The following is a 19,788-nucleotide window of genomic DNA, read 5'->3' as shown; positions in this document are numbered from 1 at the left end:
TAGAAGGCCTGTACTATGCCCTGTGGGTAGTGTATAATTGTGTGTGTCCTCTAGGTGTTACTAGAAGGCCTGTACTATGCCCTGTGGGTAGTGTATAATTGTGTGTGTCCTCTAGGTGTTACTAGAAGGCCTGTACTATGCCCTGTGGGTAGTGTATAATTGTGTGTGTCCTCTAGGTGTTACTAGAAGGCCTGTACTATGCCCTGTGGGTAGTGTATAATTGTGTGTGTCCTCTAGGTGTTACTAGAAGGCCTGTACTATGCCCTGTGGGTAGTGTATAATTGTGTGTGTCCTCTAGGTGTTACTAGAAGGCCTGTACTATGCCCTGTGGGTAGTGTATAAGTGTGTGTGTCCTCTAGGTGTTACTAGAAGGCCTGTACTATGCCCTGTGGGTAGTGTATAAGTGTGTGTGTCCTCTAGGTGTTACTAGAAGGCCTGTACTATGCCCTGTGGGTAGTGTATAAGTGTGTGTGTCCTCTAGGTGTTACTAGAAGGCCTGTACTATGCCCTGTGGGTAGTGTATAAGTGTGTGTGTCCTCTAGGTGTTACTAGAAGGCCTGTACTATGCCCTGTGGGTAGTGTATAAGTGTGTGTGTCCTCTAGGTGTTACTAGAAGGCCTGTACTATGCCCTGTGGGTAGTGTATAAGTGTGTGTGTCCTCTAGGTGTTACTAGAAGGCCTGTACTATGCCCTGTGGGTAGTGTATAAGTGTGTGTGTCCTCTAGGTGTTACTAGAAGGCCTGTACTATGCCCTGTGGGTAGTGTATAAGTGTGTGTGTCCTCTAGGTGTTACTAGAAGGCCTGTACTATGCCCTGTGGGTAGTGTATAAGTGTGTGTGTCCTCTAGGTGTTACTAGAAGGCCTGTACTATGCCCTGTGGGTAGTGTATAAGTGTGTGTGTCCTCTAGGTGTTACTAGAAGGCCTGTACTATGCCCTGTGGGTAGTGTATAAGTGTGTGTGTCCTCTAGGTGTTACTAGAAGGCCTGTACTATGCCCTGTGGGTAGTGTATAAGTGTGTGTGTCCTCTAGGTGTTACTAGAAGGCCTGTACTATGCCCTGTGGGTAGTGTATAAGTGTGTGTGTCCTCTAGGTGTTACTAGAAGGCCTGTACTATGCCCTGTGGGTAGTGTATAAGTGTGTGTGTCCTCTAGGTGTTACTAGAAGGCCTGTACTATGCCCTGTGGGTAGTGTATAAGTGTGTGTGTCCTCTAGGTGTTACTAGAAGGCCTGTACTATGCCCTGTGGGTAGTGTATAAGTGTGTGTGTCCTCTAGGTGTTACTAGAAGGCCTGTACTATGCCCTGTGGGTAGTGTATAAGTGTGTGTGTCCTCTAGGTGTTACTAGAAGGCCTGTACTATGCCCTGTGGGTAGTGTATAAGTGTGTGTGTCCTCTAGGTGTTACTAGAAGGCCTGTACTATGCCCTGTGGGTAGTGTATAAGTGTGTGTGTCCTCTAGGTGTTACTAGAAGGCCTGTACTATGCCCTGTGGGTAGTGTATAAGTGTGTGTGTCCTCTAGGTGTTACTAGAAGGCCTGTACTATGCCCTGTGGGTAGTGTATAAGTGTGTGTGTCCTCTAGGTGTTACTAGAAGGCCTGTACTATGCCCTGTGGGTAGTGTATAGTGTGTGTGTCCTCTAGGTGTTACTAGAAGGCCTGTACTATGCCCTGTGGGTAGTGTATAAGTGTGTGTGTCCTCTAGGTGTTACTAGAAGGCCTGTACTATGCCCTGTGGGTAGTGTATAAGTGTGTGTGTCCTCTAGGTGTTACTAGAAGGCCTGTACTATGCCCTGTGGGTAGTGTATAAGTGTGTGTGTCCTCTAGGTGTTACTAGAAGGCCTGTACTATGCCCTGTGGGTAGTGTATAAGTGTGTGTGTCCTCTAGGTGTTACTAGAAGGCCTGTACTATGCCCTGTGGGTAGTGTATAAGTGTGTGTGTCCTCTAGGTGTTACTAGAAGGCCTGTACTATGCCCTGTGGGTAGTGTATAAGTGTGTGTGTCCTCTAGGTGTTACTAGAAGGCCTGTACTATGCCCTGTGGGTAGTGTATAAGTGTGTGTGTCCTCTAGGTGTTACTAGAAGGCCTGTACTATGCCCTGTGGGTAGTGTATAAGTGTGTGTGTCCTCTAGGTGTTACTAGAAGGCCTGTACTATGCCCTGTGGGTAGTGTATAAGTGTGTGTGTCCTCTAGGTGTTACTAGAAGGCCTGTACTATGCCCTGTGGGTAGTGTATAAGTGTGTGTGTCCTCTAGGTGTTACTAGAAGGCCTGTACTATGCCCTGTGGGTAGTGTATAAGTGTGTGTGTCCTCTAGGTGTTACTAGAAGGCCTGTACTATGCCCTGTGGGTAGTGTATAAGTGTGTGTGTCCTCTAGGTGTTACTAGAAGGCCTGTACTATGCCCTGTGGGTAGTGTATAAGTGTGTGTGTCCTCTAGGTGTTACTAGAAGGCCTGTACTATGCCCTGTGGGTAGTGTATAATGTGTGTGTCCTCTAGGTGTTACTAGAAGGCCTGTACTATGCCCTGTGGGTAGTGTATAATTGTGTGTGTCCTCTAGGTGTTACTAGAAGGCCTGTACTATGCCCTGTGGGTAGTGTATAAGTGTGTGTGTCCTCTAGGTGTTACTAGAAGGCCTGTACTATGCCCTGTGGGTAGTGTATAAGTGTGTGTGTCCTCTAGGTGTTACTAGAAGGCCTGTACTATGCCCTGTGGGTAGTGTATAAGTGTGTGTGTCCTCTAGGTGTTACTAGAAGGCCTGTACTATGCCCTGTGGGTAGTGTATAAGTGTGTGTGTCCTCTAGGTGTTACTAGAAGGCCTGTACTATGCCCTGTGGGTGAAGAGGCTCCGTCCAGAGGAGCAGGATGTCCTGGTGAAGTGTCCCCGTGTTGACAGAGTGGTCCAGCGGGTCCCCAGAGTCAGACCACCCCAAGGCTTCGCTCTGTCCCAGGCCAGACAGCAGGCCCGCAAGGTCCACATGCTGCACAACATGCTCAAGGTAAGAGATGGAGGGAGGGAGACACACAGCATGCTCAACTATGTCGTTAACAGAACTTCCTGGTGTATATGCTCTTCCTGTTGGTTTTGGTTGTGTATCTGTGTTAATAATATAATTGTTCCACAACCAATGGTTTTCTTTGTTGTAGTTAGAGTTGTGTATCTCTAACTGGAGTCTCTTTGTTTTGATTGGGACACAATAGATGATCTACACTGAGTATACAAAACATAGCTTTTTCCATGACATAGACTGACCAGGTGAAAGCTATGATCCCTTATTGATGTCACTTGTTAAATCCACTTCAATCAGTGTAGATGAAGGGGAGGAGACAGGATAAAGAAGGATTTTTAAGCTTTGACAATTGAGACATGGATTATGTATGTGTGCCTGACACCTACTGCCATAAACCGTTCAAAGGTTGAAGTGCCTTTGAACGGGGTATGGTAGTAGGTGCCAGGTGCACCGGTTTGAGTGTGTCAAGAACTGCAACGCTGCTGGATTTTACACGCTTAACCGTTTCCCGTGTGTATCAATAATGGTCCACCACCCAAAGGACATCAAGCCAACTTGACATAACTGTGGGAAGTTTTGGAGTCAACATGGGCCAGCATGCCTGTGGAACACTCTCGACACCTTGTGGAGTCCATGCCCCGACAAATTGAGGCTGTTCTGAGGGCAAAAGGGGGTCCAACTCAGTATTAGAAAGGTGTTCCTATTGTTTTGTCCACACAGTGTGTATCTCTAACTAGACTATCTCTGTTGTGAACAGAACTTCCTGCTCTACATGCTCTTCCTGTTGGTGGTGTTGCTGCTCAACTACTCTGACACCACCAAGGACACACACAGCCTGCGGCTCCGCACACAGCTACAACTCACACTACACACACCGGACCAGGCCAACATCAGCAGGTAACACACACACACACACGTGTTTGCTAATTCAATATAGTGTGTGTGTGTGTGTGTGTGTGTGTGTGTGTGTGTGTGTGTGTGTGTGTGTGTGTGTGTGTTTGACAGCTGTTCTCCTAGAACAGACTTTGATCAAACTCTGTAGTTATTTGACTGTTTCAGTACAGACAAATCACTACTGTTTCAGGACAGTCAAATCACTACTGTTTCAGGACAGTCAAATCACTACTGTTTCAGGACAGACAAATCACTACTGTTTCAGGACAGTCAAATCACTACTGTTTCAGGACAGTCAAATCACTACTGTTTCAGTACAGACAAATCACTACTGTTTCAGGACAGTCAAATCACTACTGTTTCAGGACAGACAAATCACTACTGTTTCAGGACAGTCAAATCACTACTGTTTCAGGACAGTCAAATCACTACTGTTTCAGGACAGACAAATCACTACTGTTTCAGGACAGTCAAATCACTACTGTTTCAGGACAGTCAAATCACTACTGTTTCAGGACAGACAAATCACTACTGTTTCAGGACAGTCAAATCACTACTGTTTCAGGACAGTCAAATCACTACTGTTTCAGTACAGACAAATCACTACTGTTTCAGGACAGTCAAATCACTACTGTTTCAGGACAGACAAATCACTACTGTTTCAGGACAGTCAAATCACTACTGTTTCAGGACAGACAAATCACTACTGTTTCAGGACAGACAAATCACTACTGTTTCAGGACAGACAAATCACTACTGTTTCAGGACAGACAAATCACTACTGTTTCAGTACAGACAAATCACTACTGTTTCAGGACAGTCAAATCACTACTGTTTCAGGACAAACAAATCACTACTGTTTCAGGACAGTCAAATCACTACTGTTTCAGGACAGACAAATCACTACTGTTTCAGGACAGACAAATCACTACTGTTTCAGGACAGACAAATCACTACTGTTGACAAATCACTACTGTTTCAGTACAGACAAATCACTACTGTTTCAGGACAGACAAATCACTACTGTTTCAGGACAGTCAAATCACTACTGTTTCAGGACAGACAAATCACTACTGTTTCAGGACAGACAAATCACTACTGTTTCAGGACAGACAAATCACTACTGTTTCAGGACAGACAAATCACTACTGTTTCAGTACAGACAAATCACTACTGTTTCAGGACAGTCAAATCACTACTGTTTCAGGACAGACAAATCACTACTGTTTCAGGACAGACAAATCACTACTGTTTCAGTACAGACAAATCACTACTGTTTCAGGACAGTCAAATCACTACTGTTTCAGGACAAACAAATCACTACTGTTTCAGGACAGTCAAATCACTACTGTTTCAGGACAGACAAATCACTACTGTTTCAGGACAGACAAATCACTACTGTTTCAGGACAGACAAATCACTACTGTTGACAAATCACTACTGTTTCAGTACAGACAAATCACTACTGTTTCAGGACAGACAAATCACTACTGTTTCAGGACAGTCAAATCACTACTGTTTCAGGACAGACAAATCACTACTGTTTCAGGACAGACAAATCACTACTGTTTCAGGACAGACAAATCACTACTGTTTCAGGACAGACAAATCACTACTGTTTCAGTACAGACAAATCACTACTGTTTCAGGACAGTCAAATCACTACTGTTTCAGGACAGACAAATCACTACTGTTTCAGGACAGACAAATCACTACTGTTTCAGGACAGACAAATCACTACTGTTTCAGGACAGACAAATCACTACTGTTTCAGGACAGACAAATCACTACTGTTTCAGGACAGTCAAATCACTACTGTTTCAGGACAGACAAATCACTACTGTTTCAGGACAGACAAATCACACACACTGTATAACTCATCATGTCCATGTCTCTGTCCTGCAGGCGTGAGGATGTGTGGGCGTGGCTGTCAGGCTCCCTGTTGCCAAGGTTATTGGATGGCCCTGCCCTAATGCAGGAAACAGGAAGTGTGCTTCTTGGCACGCCCAGACTACGACAGATACGAGACGGTGAGACTACAGACCATTTTACTTTTCAGTTGGTCACACACACACACACATTCCTACACTCATACACACATTCACTCACACACACACTCATTTAGCTTCCAGTAATGAATAATTTAATCAGAAAACTTTCTAAACCTCAGTAACTGTATTAACAGGAGATTTCACTCTCTCTCTCTCTCTCTCCATCTCTCTCTCCTGTCCTCCCGCACTCCATCTCTCCCTCCCTTTCTCTCCCCATCTTCCATCCCTCTCTCTCTCTCTCTTTCTCCCCATCCCTCCATCCTTGTCCTGTATAGTTAGTCTGTCCTCTCCAGGTACCATCCATGGGGCAGGAGCAGCAGGCTGGGGAGAGGGGTTGACTGGCTCAGCAGTACACAGGAAACTGACCCAGAACTGGACCTTACACACGGCTGATGACAACGGGTAAGGAGGAGAGAGGGAGGGGGGAGAGAGGGAAATGAAGAAGTGATGATCCTCTTATGTCATTGCCGATGATCCTCTTATGTCATTGCCGTCTTTCCTGAGCCTATCTCTCTCCCTTTCTCCCCTCTCTCCATCCCTCCTCCCCCTCCCCCCTCCCCCAGGGCGTGGCGTTGGGGTCAGGTGATGGTGTACGGGAGCGGAGGGTTCGTACAACAACTGAACAGGAACATAGAACAGGCCACAACATCACTACAATACCTACAGCAGTTACACTGGATGGACCACATGTAAGAGGGGATGGGAGGGAGGGAGGGGATGGGAGGGAGGGAGGGGATGGGAGGGAGGGAGAGAGGGGATGGGAGGGAGAGAGGGGGATGGGAGGGAGGGAGGGAGAGAGGGGGATGGGAGGAGGGAGAGAGGGGATGGGAGGGAGAGAGGGGATGGGAGGGAGGGAGGGAGAGAGGGGATGGGAGGGAGGGAGAGGGGGGATGGGAGAGAGGGAGAGAGGGGATGGGAGGGAGGGGATGGAAGGGAGAGAGAGAGGGAGAGAGGTGATGGGAGGGAGGGAGGGAGGGGATGGGAGGGAGGGAGAGGGGGGATGGGAGGGAGGGATGGGAGGGAGGGAGGGGATGGGGGGGAGGGAGGGGATGGGAGAGAGGGAGAGAGGGGATGGGAGGGAGGGGGGAGAAGGGAGAGAGATGAATGTAAGGAGTTTCAGGACTGCAGAAGAGCAAAAATAGAAGGAGATGTTTTTCAGATTTCAGTGATGACATTTGAATCTGAATTTAAGTGTTTGTCTGACTGTCGGTGTCACTGTCTCTCTCTCTCTTTGTCTTCTCTGTGTGTGTGTGTGTGTGTGTGTGTGTGTGTGTGTGTGTGTGTGTGTGTGTTTACCAGGACGCGGGCTGTGTTTGTGGAGTTCTCTCTCTACAACACTAACACAAACCTGTTGGCCGTCTTCTCCTTCCTGTTTGAGTTCCCCGTCTCTGAACGCACTCAGTCCAGCCTCGACCTCTTGACCTTCCGCCTGCAGCCTATCACAGGCCTCGACCTGCAGCTGCAGCTCACGGTAACCCCCGGCAGCCACACAAAGACAGCTAGTGCTAGCCAATCACTGAGTGGATATAGTAGAGGGGCGGGAGCAGTATCTTGGAACTAGCCAATCATAGCATGGCTAGAGAGGAAGGGTCGGAATTTAGCTTAATTAGTTTGAGTTGTTGTTATTTTTGTTGTTGTTTCTGAAGTAGTAAACAAACATCCACCAAACTAGAAACTACGACTGGTGTAGAGTACTGATGATGCCTTAAGGGGAAATAGCAGCATCATCCCCACGCACTGAATACATCAGGGACTATATTATAGTATCACCATACCAACACACTGAATACATCAGGGACTATATTATAGTATCACCATACCAACACACTGAATACATCAGGGACTATATTATAGTATCACCATACCAACACACTGAATACATCAGGGACTATATTATAGTATCACCATACCAACACACTGAATACATCAGGGACTATATTATAGTATCACCATACCAACACACTGAATACATCAGGGACTATATTATAGTATCACCATACCAACACACTGAATACATCAGGGACTATATTATAGTATCACCATACCAACACACTGAATACATCAGGGACTATATTATAGTATCACCATACCAACACACTGAATACACCACTAGATTATAATATCACCATACCAACACACTGAATACACCACTAGATTATAATATCACCATACCAACACACTGAATACACCACTAGATTATAATATCACCATACCAACACACTGAATACACCAGGGACTAGGTTATTATATTAATGATATTACCATGGCTACAAAGGTCCTGTCTGCAGACATCTAAATTAGTTCTCCATTTGTGTCTGTTTGTCTCTCTCTCTTTCTCTCCATATATCTCTCCCTCTCTCCTCCCCCTCTCTCCCTCTCCTCCCTCCTTCCTCTCAGATCTTCCTCCTCTCCCTAGTGGTGTATTTCTGTGTGCGGGCGGTCCTGGGTATGATGAGAGAGGGCTTGGTGTACCTCCTGAGCCCGTGGCGGTTGCTGGGCGCGTGTAGCCTGGCGCTGGCAGCGTGTGTGTGTGGCTTCCACGTGAGCCGCTGTGCCACCGCCGGGCGCCTGTGGGCGTCGTACCTGCGCCAACGAGACGGGTACACTGACTTCTACCCGCTGGCACGGCAGAGCCAAGCTTACACCCTGCTGTCTGCCATGCTCCTGTTCATACTGGTGTTGAAGGTATGGAGAGAGAGGGAGGGAGAGAGGGAGGGAGGGAGGGAGGGAGAGAGAAGGGGTTAGCTCTACTGCTGAAGATCAGATTGAGAGAATGGAAAGATCCAGTGCAGATTTACCAAAAAACTAATCTCTATTCCCTCCCTCCTCCCTCTCTCCAGGCATCCCACCAGTTGCGTTTCCTGAGGGAGTGGGCAGTGTTTGGCAGGGCTCTGAGACGCTCTGTCTGGGAACTGATCGGAGCAGGTCTGGTCCTGCTGGTGCTGCTGCTGGCCTACTCACACACAGGACACCTGGTAATACACACACAGGACACCTGGTAATACACACAGGACACCTGGTAATACACACACAGGACACCTGGTAATACACACACAGGACACCTGGTAATACACACACAGGACACCTGGTAATACACACACAGGACACCTGGTAATACACACACAGGACACCTGGTAATACACACACGGACACCTGGTAATACACACACAGGACACCTGGTAATACACACACAGGACACCTGGTAATACACACACAGGACACCTGGTAATACACACACAGGACACCTGGTAATACACACACAGGACACCTGGTAATACACACAGGACACCTGGTAATACACACACAGGACACCTGGTAATACACACACAGGACACCTGGTAATACACACACAGGACACCTGGTAATACACACACAGGACACCTGGTAATACACACACAGGACACCTGGTAATACACACACAGGACACCTGGTAATACACACAGGACACCTTGTAATACACACACAGGACACCTGGTAATACACACACAGGACACCTGGTAATACACACACAGGACACCTGGTAATACACACAGGACACCTTGTAATACACACACAGGACACCTGGTAATACACACACAGGACACCTGGTAATACACACAGGACACCTGGTAATACACACAGGACACCTTGTAATACACACACAGGACACCTGGTAATACACACACAGGACACCTGGTAATATACAGGTTGGTTAGCAAAGAGTTGGGGAAATACATAACATAATCATCATTCCATCTCTCTCGCTCTCTCTCTCTTTCATCTATGCATTCCATCTCTCTCTCTTTTATCGCTCTCCCTCTCCAGCTCTTCCACTCCGTGATGGACGGATATGGCAGCGTGAGCTCCGCCTGCCTGTCATTGCTAGGTGCCGGCGGGCGGGGCCTGTTGTCCTGGCGACCGTCATCAACAACAACCGGACCCTCTAGCTCCGCCTCCAGCCTGGTGTTCCACGCGAGCTTCGCCGTGCTGCGGCTGGCGTTGCTATGGCTGGTGACCTCTGCGTTGCTAAGGAACTATCGCCGGGCGCGGGCAGAGTTATACCGTCCTGTGGTTGACCTACAGGACTATGAGATGGTGGAGCTGTTTCTACGACGACTGAAGATGTGGATGGGCCTCAGTCGCACCAAGGAGGTAGGATCACTTCGTTTCAACTTCTTGTTTCCTGTGTAGAGAGCGATCTACTTCCTGTTTAGAGAGCTTCCTACTTCCTGCTGGGTTCCTATTGTAGTAATGTTTTATTTTGCTTACCCATAAAATGCATTGACTTGACGTCTTAAGTTAAATGATCTTACTGCACTGACATATCATTTAGCTTATATTTAACCTAGAAAGACCTTGGTCCTCTGTAGCTCAGCTGGTAGAGCACGGCGCTTGTAACGCCAAGGTAGTGGGTTCGATCCCCGGGACCACCAATACACAAAAATGTATGCACGCATGACTGTAAGTCGCTTTGGATAAAAGCGTCTGCTAAATGGCATATTATTATTATTATTATTATAAAAGTGGGGTAAGAAAAAATAAATTATTTGAAGATATTTCATCTTAATAAGACGTCTTACCAACTGATACATTTGACTTTTATTCCAGAGCACGTACTTTGTTTAAGCCTGTACTTTATATTGATCCTCTCTTCCTCTCTCTCTCTCTCTCTCTCTCTCTCTCTCTCTCTCTCTCGCCCCCCCCTCCCCCTCCCCATCTCCTTCCTCCCTCCCTCCCTCCCTCAGTTTCGTCACAAGGTGCGTTTTGAGGGCATGGAACTCCCCCCCTCTCGCTCCTCCTCCACCAGTGACTGTAAGTCCCTGTGCCTGCCCCCTCTGGACGGCTCCGAGTCGCCCCCCAGCCCTGGCAGCCTGGACGGGACCTCTGAGGCCTCCTGGAGACCCACCTCCTCCAGCCCCTGTAGCCTAACAGAGGCCCCCGGGATGGGGCTGAGCCTGGGCCTGGGTCCCGGCGGTGTGGGACCAGGTGCGTTGGTGGGTGGAACTACCTGGCGAGAAAGGGCGGAGACCGAGGCGACTCTGAGGAGGCTCCTCCCCACGCTGGACGCTTTGCTGCAGCAGCTGGACCGGGTCACCATGGCGACCGAGGAGCTGTACCGCGCCGAGTGTCGCCTGGAGCGCGCCCAGAGGAAAAGACGAGGGGCGAGGGGGAGGAGTAGAGGAGAGAAGGAGAGGGGGAGGAGAAAGGGGGAAGAGAAAGACACTGCTGGACGGAGAGATAGGAAAGGGGGGAAGCAGAAAGAGGAAACTGTGGTGGGGGTAGTGGGGACGGGTCAGCCTAAAGACACAGGGAACTCTGGGGCTAACCCTAAACACACCTCTACCCCTATATCTGCCCCTGTTCCTACCCCTATATCTACACCTGCCCCGAAATCTGCCCCTGTTCCTACCCCTATATCTACCCCTGCCCCGAAATCTACCCCTGCCCCGAAATCTGTCCCTGTTCCTACCCCAATATCTAGTCCTGCCCCTAAATCTGCCCCGAAATCTACCCCTGCCCCGAAATCTGCCCCTGTTCCTACCCCAATATCTACCCCTGCCCCAAAACTTACCCCAGTTTCTACCCCTATCATTATCCCTAAATGTACACCTGCTCCTGCCCCTGTACCCCTCTCTACTCCCTCCCAACCCTCCACTCCTGCCCCCTCCTCCTCCTCCTCCTCCTCCTCCACCCCCGCCCCTCTAGAGTGGGATCCCCCTACGGAGAGAGAGACCCTGCCCCCCTCCAGTCTCTTCAACCACCCCGCCCACACCACCACCATCCCCACACGCAAACGCAAGCGCAAGCCCCCGCCGCTCAAGAACAAGGTGCACCCCAACCCGGACAGGCATGTGTCCGGACACCCCAAACCCTGAGGACCCCTTCTGAAGGACCCTCAAGAAGAAGGGATGTTAGGGATGGATGGACAGAACGAAACGGGCCTTAGGGAGGAGTGGAAAGAAAGGAAGGATTATGGGTTGAGGATGAGTGGGCGTCGGTGACAGCGGGTTATGTCACTGGTGTTCCACTCTAAACCCAGAAGGAGAAAGAGAGAAAGAGAGGCCCCAAAACAGCGACCGCTCACCGTGGAGTTGGCATGGAAACAAGGTGCAGGTCGCCAGTTCTTTACCCCCGCCCCCTAACCGCTGAACCCTGACCCCATGTGACCCCGGAGGTCGTGTGGGGGCGTTGACAGAAGCACATGTTGTGCTGACATTAGGAGTGCTAACTGTATGTTTAGCCAATGAAGAGTGTGTACACGACCTGTCTGATGATGTACACAGCTTGTTGATGATGATGTACACAGCTTGTTGATGATGATGATGATGATGTACACAGCTTGTTGATGATGATGATGATGTACACAGCTTGTTGATGATGATGATGTACACAGCTTGTTGATGATGATGTACACAGCTTGTTGATGATGATGATGTACACAGCTTGTTGTTGATGATGATGTACACAGCTTGTTGATGATGATGATGTACACAGCTTGTTGTTGATGATGATGTACACAGCTTGTTGATGATGATGATGTACACAGCTTGTTGATGATGATGATGTACACAGCTTGTTGATGATGCTTCAGCGTGTTGTCCATGTTGTTGTTTCTATTTTATCATGAAAAAAGAAGGATGCTATTGTTCTTGGTCACCATAGTTACTGTATGTGTGACCTGTTTAAACGGTCTGTTCAGACACACACACACAGGTACACACACACAGGTACACACACACAGGTACACACACACACAGGTACACACACACAGGTACACACACACACAGGTACACACACACAGGTACACACACACACAGGTACACACACACACAGGTACACACACACACAGGTACACCCCCTCATAGGTACACACGGTCAAGCTAGTTGGTACACACACTCACACATTTTAGTACAACAACGCAACATTTGCATGCACACAGATGCTAAAATCAAAGAGGATATCAGGGTGCTAACAGACTGGCATGCTTCAGGACTCGAAAGAAAGAAAGAAAGAAAGAAAGAAAGAAAGAAAGAAAGAAAGAAAGAGAAGAGAAGGTGGTAGCAAGAAAGAATGGAAGATACTGTAGTTTGCGAAAAATACGAGATAGCAGGAGAGATTAACTTGTTGAATTGTTGCAAGAACAGTTGTTAGAGAGAGAGAAATAAAAGGCAAAGAGAGAAAGAAGGTGTCTATGCTTTTAGCCTAGAGTCTTAACTCAGTCCTAAACTACAACTCTTTCACCTTAAAAACTACAACTCCCAACACTTTAACTATCAGGAGGATGCGAGGGTACATTGCTACAATATAATCTTGGTTATCATTTTGTAATATTATCAGTAAAAATGTCTGTTGCTTTCAATATGGTTCTAATTTAAAGCACTTTTGTTGTAATGTGTGTTTGAGTGCGAGTGTGTGTGAGCGTGTTTGTGCATGTGTTTTCGCGTGTTGAAAATAATAAGCTTGGTACGAAAACCAATAGAGAATGGCTTCACACATATTTTAACTATTAGCGTTGCCAAAGTTTGCGCATTATGTACGCATCAAGAGTTGTAAGGTTTTACGTTTTGAAAGAAAATGAATTCCTTTTGTACTAAGCACTTTATCTTCCTTTGAAGCTCTTATCCATATTTAACTCCTGTGTTACATTCTCAAGTTTTTTTTCTTTTAATATCCAAAACAGCTATACAAAATTATATTTTAATTAGTATTATAACAGTAAAACTATGTCAGGAAATTGAAGCGTTACCATTTTGTATTTTCTTTTGTCATTTTGTGTTTGTTTTTCATCATTGTTGTTATTGATGTCACGCTACTTCCTGGGAAAAAAAAACATTTCCTCCCCACAAACTTCCTGTTTCCTGTGGGCAGATCTCAGGGACCCCGCCCCTTCCCCCCCCAAAAACCAGGAAGTTGTCCTTATTTGTCTGTTATCTTCTGTTTGTTGTTGTTGAAAGGTCAGATGAATTTCAAGTGAGAAGTGTCGTAGTAGGACTTTTAGAACCGTTGTAATGTATATCTGATATTCCATCCAGACCAAAGTATATATTATATTAATCTCCCGTTACTAGAACACAGCCCACACGCTAGAACACTTTAGAACCAACCGTTCCAAGCCATGTTCCCTTTTCCAAGCCCACAAAGATATTTTGGATGTACATTTTACTCCAAACCTGTTGGTGGCAGTCGCCACGAGATTTGGTGGTCCTGTACATAAACTTACCACAAAAATGTAACCTTCAGTTACAAAGTTATATCAAACTCTGTTTTCTTATCAGTCAGTTTGTATATGTGTGTATGTAGTTACTTCTTGAGGGATATAATTTTTTATCATTCTCAGTATTGTTGATGTACTGCAGCGTTGTTGGTTTAACGGTCGTTAAGCACTGGCGTTCCGGGTTTCACACCTTTTTAGTGTCATCCATCCCCTAGACAACATACCCGACAGTTCCCATAGCAACTCAAGCGCTACAAAGTTCTTAAATCCAAAGAATACGATGAAGAAGAGCTGGTTCTCCCAACACCCATTTCTCCCGACATGTATATCGCCCCGCCCCGTCTTTACCGTGTAACTACATCGTGCCAAAGCTAGTCCCTTCTGCATGTTTAGTATTTTTGTCTTTGAGTAACACGTACTTTGTCTTACATTTGCATGTTGAAGCAAAAGTGTTATGGTCTGTTTTGTATCGTAGTATTGTTTTGTATTGTAGTATTTTGCGTCTGTAGCACTTCTCATGCTTTTGCACTTGACAAAGTCGAATAAAGAGTTTGACAGCTATGAGAGCCTGTATCTCAGTGTTGTGGTAGACTAATTGTTCACCTAGGACATTTTCACTTCCAAAATACTCATTAAAATGGGTCCTCCATAAGATCTTTGCCGGTTGTCGACAATGCACCTTTGAAAGGCAATTTTCTGTTTGCCGGAAATGACCTTCAAATGTCAAGCGCGCTACAATGCGGCCTCAGATTGAATCCCTGCCCTGTAGCCACATTCTGATTGTAGCCACATTTTTAGACAGGTGTAGACGATCAAAATAACTGATCTTCTTGACCACCTCTGGTGGCAGTAGGGGACAAATGGATTGGATGGATGAAAGCTCAGTGGGCGGGGCTTAGTTACATCAGTGGGTGAAGTTTACAGGTGAGTCAAATACAAAAAGGCAGTTCGAGAGGTAGGTTGTTGGTGGATGGAGGGCGTTACACGTGTTGAGACCCTCAAGGTTGCCAGTTCGAATCCATTTTGCGACATGTTGAGTAAGGTTGGAAAACAAATCTAATCAAATTTCTACTCTAACTATATGGCTGAAAGAGCTTTAAATATGTTTTAAAAAACAAGGTTGGTGCCCTGCTAGTGCAGTGGGATAGGGACCAGAAGATCACAGGTTCTAATCTTGTAGATGCCCTTTCTCTAAATAAAAGGTATTTATAGCCCTGGTTTTCATGATCTGATCCAAACATCAAGGAAGCAGCCCGGTTAACAAATGCAATCACTTTTAACCCGGCGCAAACTCTGCCCACCCCGTGAACCAGGCAAGCTAAAAACGAATCCCCTTAAACGTGCCACCTGTAGAAATACAATTATGACTGAATTAAATACTCAATGAACTACAAATATGACTGAATTAAACAAAGAACCTACAAACACGGCTCCTCGTGACATCACATTCCAAACAGAAATGGAAGAAAAAAAAACACACTGACACTTTCATTGGCTATTGGTTTTGTTTATTCCGTACACACACACCGCTTTCGAATGTAGTGTTTCTCATTCACCATCCTTCCTTCTGAGTGGTTTGCGAGGGGAGGAGAGAAGAGGAGAGGGAAAGGTGTGCTTTGGCTGTGTAAGCCACAGGGGTCATGCGCTCTCCGTCCCAAATGGTACCCTATTCCCTATATAGCGCACTACTTTAGACCAGAGCCCTATGTGCCCTGGTCAGAAGTAGTGTATTATAAAGAGAATATAGTGCCATTTGGGACGGAGAGCTAGTTAGGCCGTACCATCTGTACCTGTCATCATCAGAACCAGTTCATGGGAGCAGTTGGGTTAAAAGCCACAAGGCATGCCATAGCAGTTTGTGCTGTCAAGACAAATATTTGGAGAGAATCGTCAAATCATATAGGTAGAAAGCAGGTGTGTGTGTGTGTGTGTGTGTGTGTCAGAGAGAGAGAGAAAGAGCGAAAGCAGGTCAATGTTATCCCTGACTAAGCACAGATCTAGGACCAGGTATTTTATTATCCTCCTGCTGGTCAACATTAGGACCACTCGGATAACCTGATCCCAAATCTGTGGTTAGGGAGGCAACGTCTGCCTTGAGCAGGGGGACCAGAAATAGTATCAGAAATATCACTCCGTTACAATGTCCATACAGGCATACTACATAGCATGAAACCAATGTATTGGGGATGCATACTGTGTGTCCCCCAAACGGCACCCTATTCCCTATATAGTGCACTACATTTGACCAAGGTCCATAGGGCTCTGGTCAACAGTAGTGCACTATATAGGGAGTAGTGTGCCATTTGACCCGAAGTAGTATACTAGTGTGTACATTTGACATTCGGAATGCGCCCTCAAGGCTCAGACGAAGTCGGTGAAGTCGTCCACGGTGGAGACCAGTCTCTTCCTCTGTCCGGAGGAGTCAGTGTTGGAGCCTCCACCGCCGCCCTGCTGGTAGGAGGACTGCTTGGTCTGGGAGGAGTGGCTCTGGGTCAGAGAGATACCGGGGGTGGGACGAGACTGGATCTCCTCCTGGGCCTGAGGGGGGGAGGGAGGGACAGAAGGGGAGGAGAATTGAGTTGAGAAATTGTCTGAAAATGTCACAGTAGGAACTCAGTGATATGAACATGTCAGGAATGTAGGTAGTTCAGAATGTCCTTCAAATTCACTTAAAAACATCAACTTTATAGAAAAGATTGATTGCACAACATGCGTTTTCTAATCAGTAATCACCAGGTACTCTAAACATATGTGTTTTTAGCTCGTGAGCAACATCTACGTTTATCTAACCTATAGAATTTTTTTTTTTTTTTGCATTTAATACATTTCCCGGTTTGATGTTGACTGGTCAGTCCGAAACGGAGGTTCGTTCTTTGAGGTGCTGTAACTCTCACCAAGGCTCATCAAGTAATCAGAGATACAATAGAAAAAGGTGTGTGTGTCTGTGTGTGTGTGTGTGTCTGTGTCTCTGTGTGTGTCTGCGTCTGTGTGTTCTCACCCGTGTCCTGAGTCTCTTGATGTGTCTTAGTCTGGCCAACCACTTGGAGGCGTAGGCATCAGAGGGGTTGGCTCTGTACTGGTGGACCAGAGACGCCATCTGAAACACACAGAGAGAGACAGACATACAGACAGTCAGTCATGACAGCGTGTGTTAAATCAGCATGTTTCATTAAATGTCCAGTTAGAGAAATGAGTTCGGACTCTGTGTGTGAGAGACTCACGTTAGCGTGTAGGGCCATCTGTCGTACCAGCAGTGGAAGGTTTCGGTCCGAGACGATCTTCGCTACACTGGTGTCAACTAGACCCTCCAGATCTGATGGCGAGAGTGAGAGAATGAGAGAGAGAGAGGGGGAGAGAGAGAGAGAGAGGGGGAGAGGGGGAGAGAGAGAGAGAGGGGGAGAGAGAGAGAGGGGGAGAGGGAAAGAGGGAGGAGAGAGAGGTGAGGAAGTAGAGAGAGGGAGGAGGGAGGGAGATGTGGGGAGAGAGAGAGAGAGAGAGAGGGAGAGAGAAGGAGAATCAGTCCATTTCACTTCAGCAAATACTTCATTATAATTATTTTTGCCCCTTGGCTCCCTGCTTCATTATATATATTAGTCCTTGTTATTCATCCCATTTATTCATTCCCTCCCTCTCACCTTTCCTGCACTGCAGGGTGACCAGGTTACTCCCATAGTCCAGAGGCTTGATGATCACCTCAACAAAGTTAAACTGACCCTGGGACACAGAAGAAAACAGGAGAGAAGGAGGAAGGAGGAGAAGAATATAGAAGAGTTACATCATTATTTAATCAAAATGAACACAAAGAACAAAAGTGTTTGTGTTTGTGTGTGTGTCTGCGAGTGAGTGTATGTGTGTTCGTGTGTCTGCGAGTGAGTGAGTGAGTGAGTGAGTGAGTGAGTGAGTGAGTGAGTGAGTGAGTGTGTGTGTGTGTGTGTGTGTGTGTACGTGTACCTTGATGGTCCCCAGTTTGTACTCCTCTCCTGAGTCGTTGTAAACCACCATAACAAAGTCGTTTCCGATGTGTCTCTTCTTGTTACAGCAGCCCTTATCACTGTCTCTGTTGGGCATCAGGGTGGCTATGTGGAAGATGGCTGAGGAGAGGGAGGGGCAAGTTAGTGGACAGACTGACCAACCACTCTCTGTTGGGCATCAGGGCAGTGCTTTTACACTGAACCCTGAACCCTGAGGCACCAAGTAACATCTGTAAGTAGAAATAGGCGGCAGGTAGCTTAGTGGTTAAGAGCGTTGTGCCAGTAACCGAAAGGTCGCTGGTTCTAATCCCCGAGCCGACTAGGTGAAAAATCTGTCGATGTGCCCTTGAGCAAGGCACTTAACCCTAATTGCTCCTGTAAGTCGCTCTGGATAAGAGCGTCTGCTAAATGACCAATTATTTATTATTATTAAATCCACAGCCACCCTGCATGATGTCATCGTGCCAGCAGTAGGTGAACTCCCCATCGTCCCCATACTGGTCTAGACCCCCCAGGAAGATCTGGTCTGGATCACAGTCCTTCAGGTGGATGAGCTTCCCCAGGCCTGTCAGGAAGCCAGCGTAGCGGTTAGAACCATACTCATTGGACAGGATGGACACCTCGTTGAATACCTGGGGTAGGGAGGGGAGAGAGGGAGGGGAGAGAGAGGGAGAAAGAGGGAGGGAGAGGGGGGGAGAGGGGGAAGAGGGAGGGAGGGGGAAGAGGGAGGGGAGGGAGAGGGGGGAGGAGAGGAGGGAAGAGGGAGAGGGAGGGGGAGAGAGGGAGGGAGAGGGGGAGAGGGAGAAACAGGCAGAGGGGGGAGAGAGAGGGGGAAGAGGGAAGGGGAGGGGAGAGAGGGAGGGGGAGGGGGGAGAGAGGGAGGGGGAGGGGGGAGAGAGAGGGAGAGAGAGAGAGGGAGAGAGAGAGAGGGGGGAGAGGGAGAGAGGGAGTCTGTTCATTAAAGGTTGTTTTGGTTGTCAATCCAAACTAAATGTCCACTCCGGTCCACACAGGGTTTACAGAGTCCTTGCAGACATGTTTATTTGCTTTTTTTTTTACTGCATTGTTGGTTAAGGGCTTGTAAGTAAACATTTCACTGTATTGTCCACACCTGTTGTATTTCGGCGCATGTGGCAAATACAATTTGATTTGATTTGAGTGGACATTCCATATTGCACCCCCCCCCCACAAAATGTAAACTGAAATAATTTTTTGGGGAACTCAGTCGGGGTCTCAAATTACTGTTGAGAGTTAGAATAGTAGAATATACAAGGTGGAATTTCCAAATGTGGTTGTGCACCGGCAGTTTTACTCTTGTTAGCCTAATGTCAGCTAAACCTTTTTAGAATGGCAAGTTAGTCTAGTGGCCAGCTGTCTAAACTTGTAGTAATCATGGTCGAATTACCGACCAATTGGCCCCCATTGATTTTGTTAGTCACACAAACATTTCTCTCCACCCTGTGGCAACGTGAATTGCTGGAAATTGGTCACAAAATTGCTAAATCTTCTCTACGCCCCGTGGCAAAGTGTGTAGAATTGCAGGAAATTTAATTTTTTTCCCTCACTGTCAAGAGGGGTGACGCTAAAATGTTTTGCTCGCAAAGATGGCGGGGCCCCCCAACAAAACTTTGCTTAGGGCCCCCAAACAGCTAGAGCCGGCTCTGACTGCATGT

The 19,788-nt window shown here is 47.1% G+C and overlaps 2 protein-coding genes across 2 annotated transcripts in view; one reads left to right on the top strand and one right to left on the bottom strand.

Annotated features, from left to right (window-relative positions):
- pkd1a (polycystic kidney disease 1a) overlaps window positions 1-12,275 on the top strand; it is a 90,687-nt gene extending 78,412 nt beyond the window's left edge. The window contains exons 51-60 of the mRNA XM_045223402.1: window positions 2,798-2,992; window positions 3,762-3,901; window positions 5,804-5,928; window positions 6,225-6,351; window positions 6,513-6,638; window positions 7,249-7,420; window positions 8,347-8,634; window positions 8,790-8,924; window positions 9,754-10,080; window positions 10,674-12,275. Coding sequence (XP_045079337.1) covers window positions 2,798-2,992; window positions 3,762-3,901; window positions 5,804-5,928; window positions 6,225-6,351; window positions 6,513-6,638; window positions 7,249-7,420; window positions 8,347-8,634; window positions 8,790-8,924; window positions 9,754-10,080; window positions 10,674-11,804 — 2,766 coding nt within the window. The 3' untranslated portion in view covers window positions 11,805-12,275. The remainder of the gene's footprint in view (window positions 1-2,797; window positions 2,993-3,761; window positions 3,902-5,803; window positions 5,929-6,224; window positions 6,352-6,512; window positions 6,639-7,248; window positions 7,421-8,346; window positions 8,635-8,789; window positions 8,925-9,753; window positions 10,081-10,673) is intronic.
- A 3,360-nt stretch (window positions 12,276-15,635) lies between these two features.
- tsc2 (TSC complex subunit 2) overlaps window positions 15,636-19,788 on the bottom strand; it is a 46,994-nt gene continuing 42,841 nt past the window's right edge. Inside the window, exons 37-42 of the mRNA XM_045223639.1 lie at window positions 18,561-18,747; window positions 18,096-18,235; window positions 17,780-17,858; window positions 17,366-17,457; window positions 17,143-17,241; window positions 15,636-16,682 (exon numbers count right to left, since the gene is read on the bottom strand). Of these exons, the coding sequence (XP_045079574.1) occupies window positions 16,506-16,682; window positions 17,143-17,241; window positions 17,366-17,457; window positions 17,780-17,858; window positions 18,096-18,235; window positions 18,561-18,747 (774 nt within the window). The 3' untranslated portion in view covers window positions 15,636-16,505. The remainder of the gene's footprint in view (window positions 16,683-17,142; window positions 17,242-17,365; window positions 17,458-17,779; window positions 17,859-18,095; window positions 18,236-18,560; window positions 18,748-19,788) is intronic.

This window comes from Coregonus clupeaformis, chromosome 11, assembly GCF_020615455.1.
Source record: "Coregonus clupeaformis isolate EN_2021a chromosome 11, ASM2061545v1, whole genome shotgun sequence".
Lineage (NCBI taxonomy): Eukaryota > Metazoa > Chordata > Actinopteri > Salmoniformes > Salmonidae > Coregonus > Coregonus clupeaformis.
This window is presented reverse-complemented; position numbering and strand designations above follow the sequence as displayed.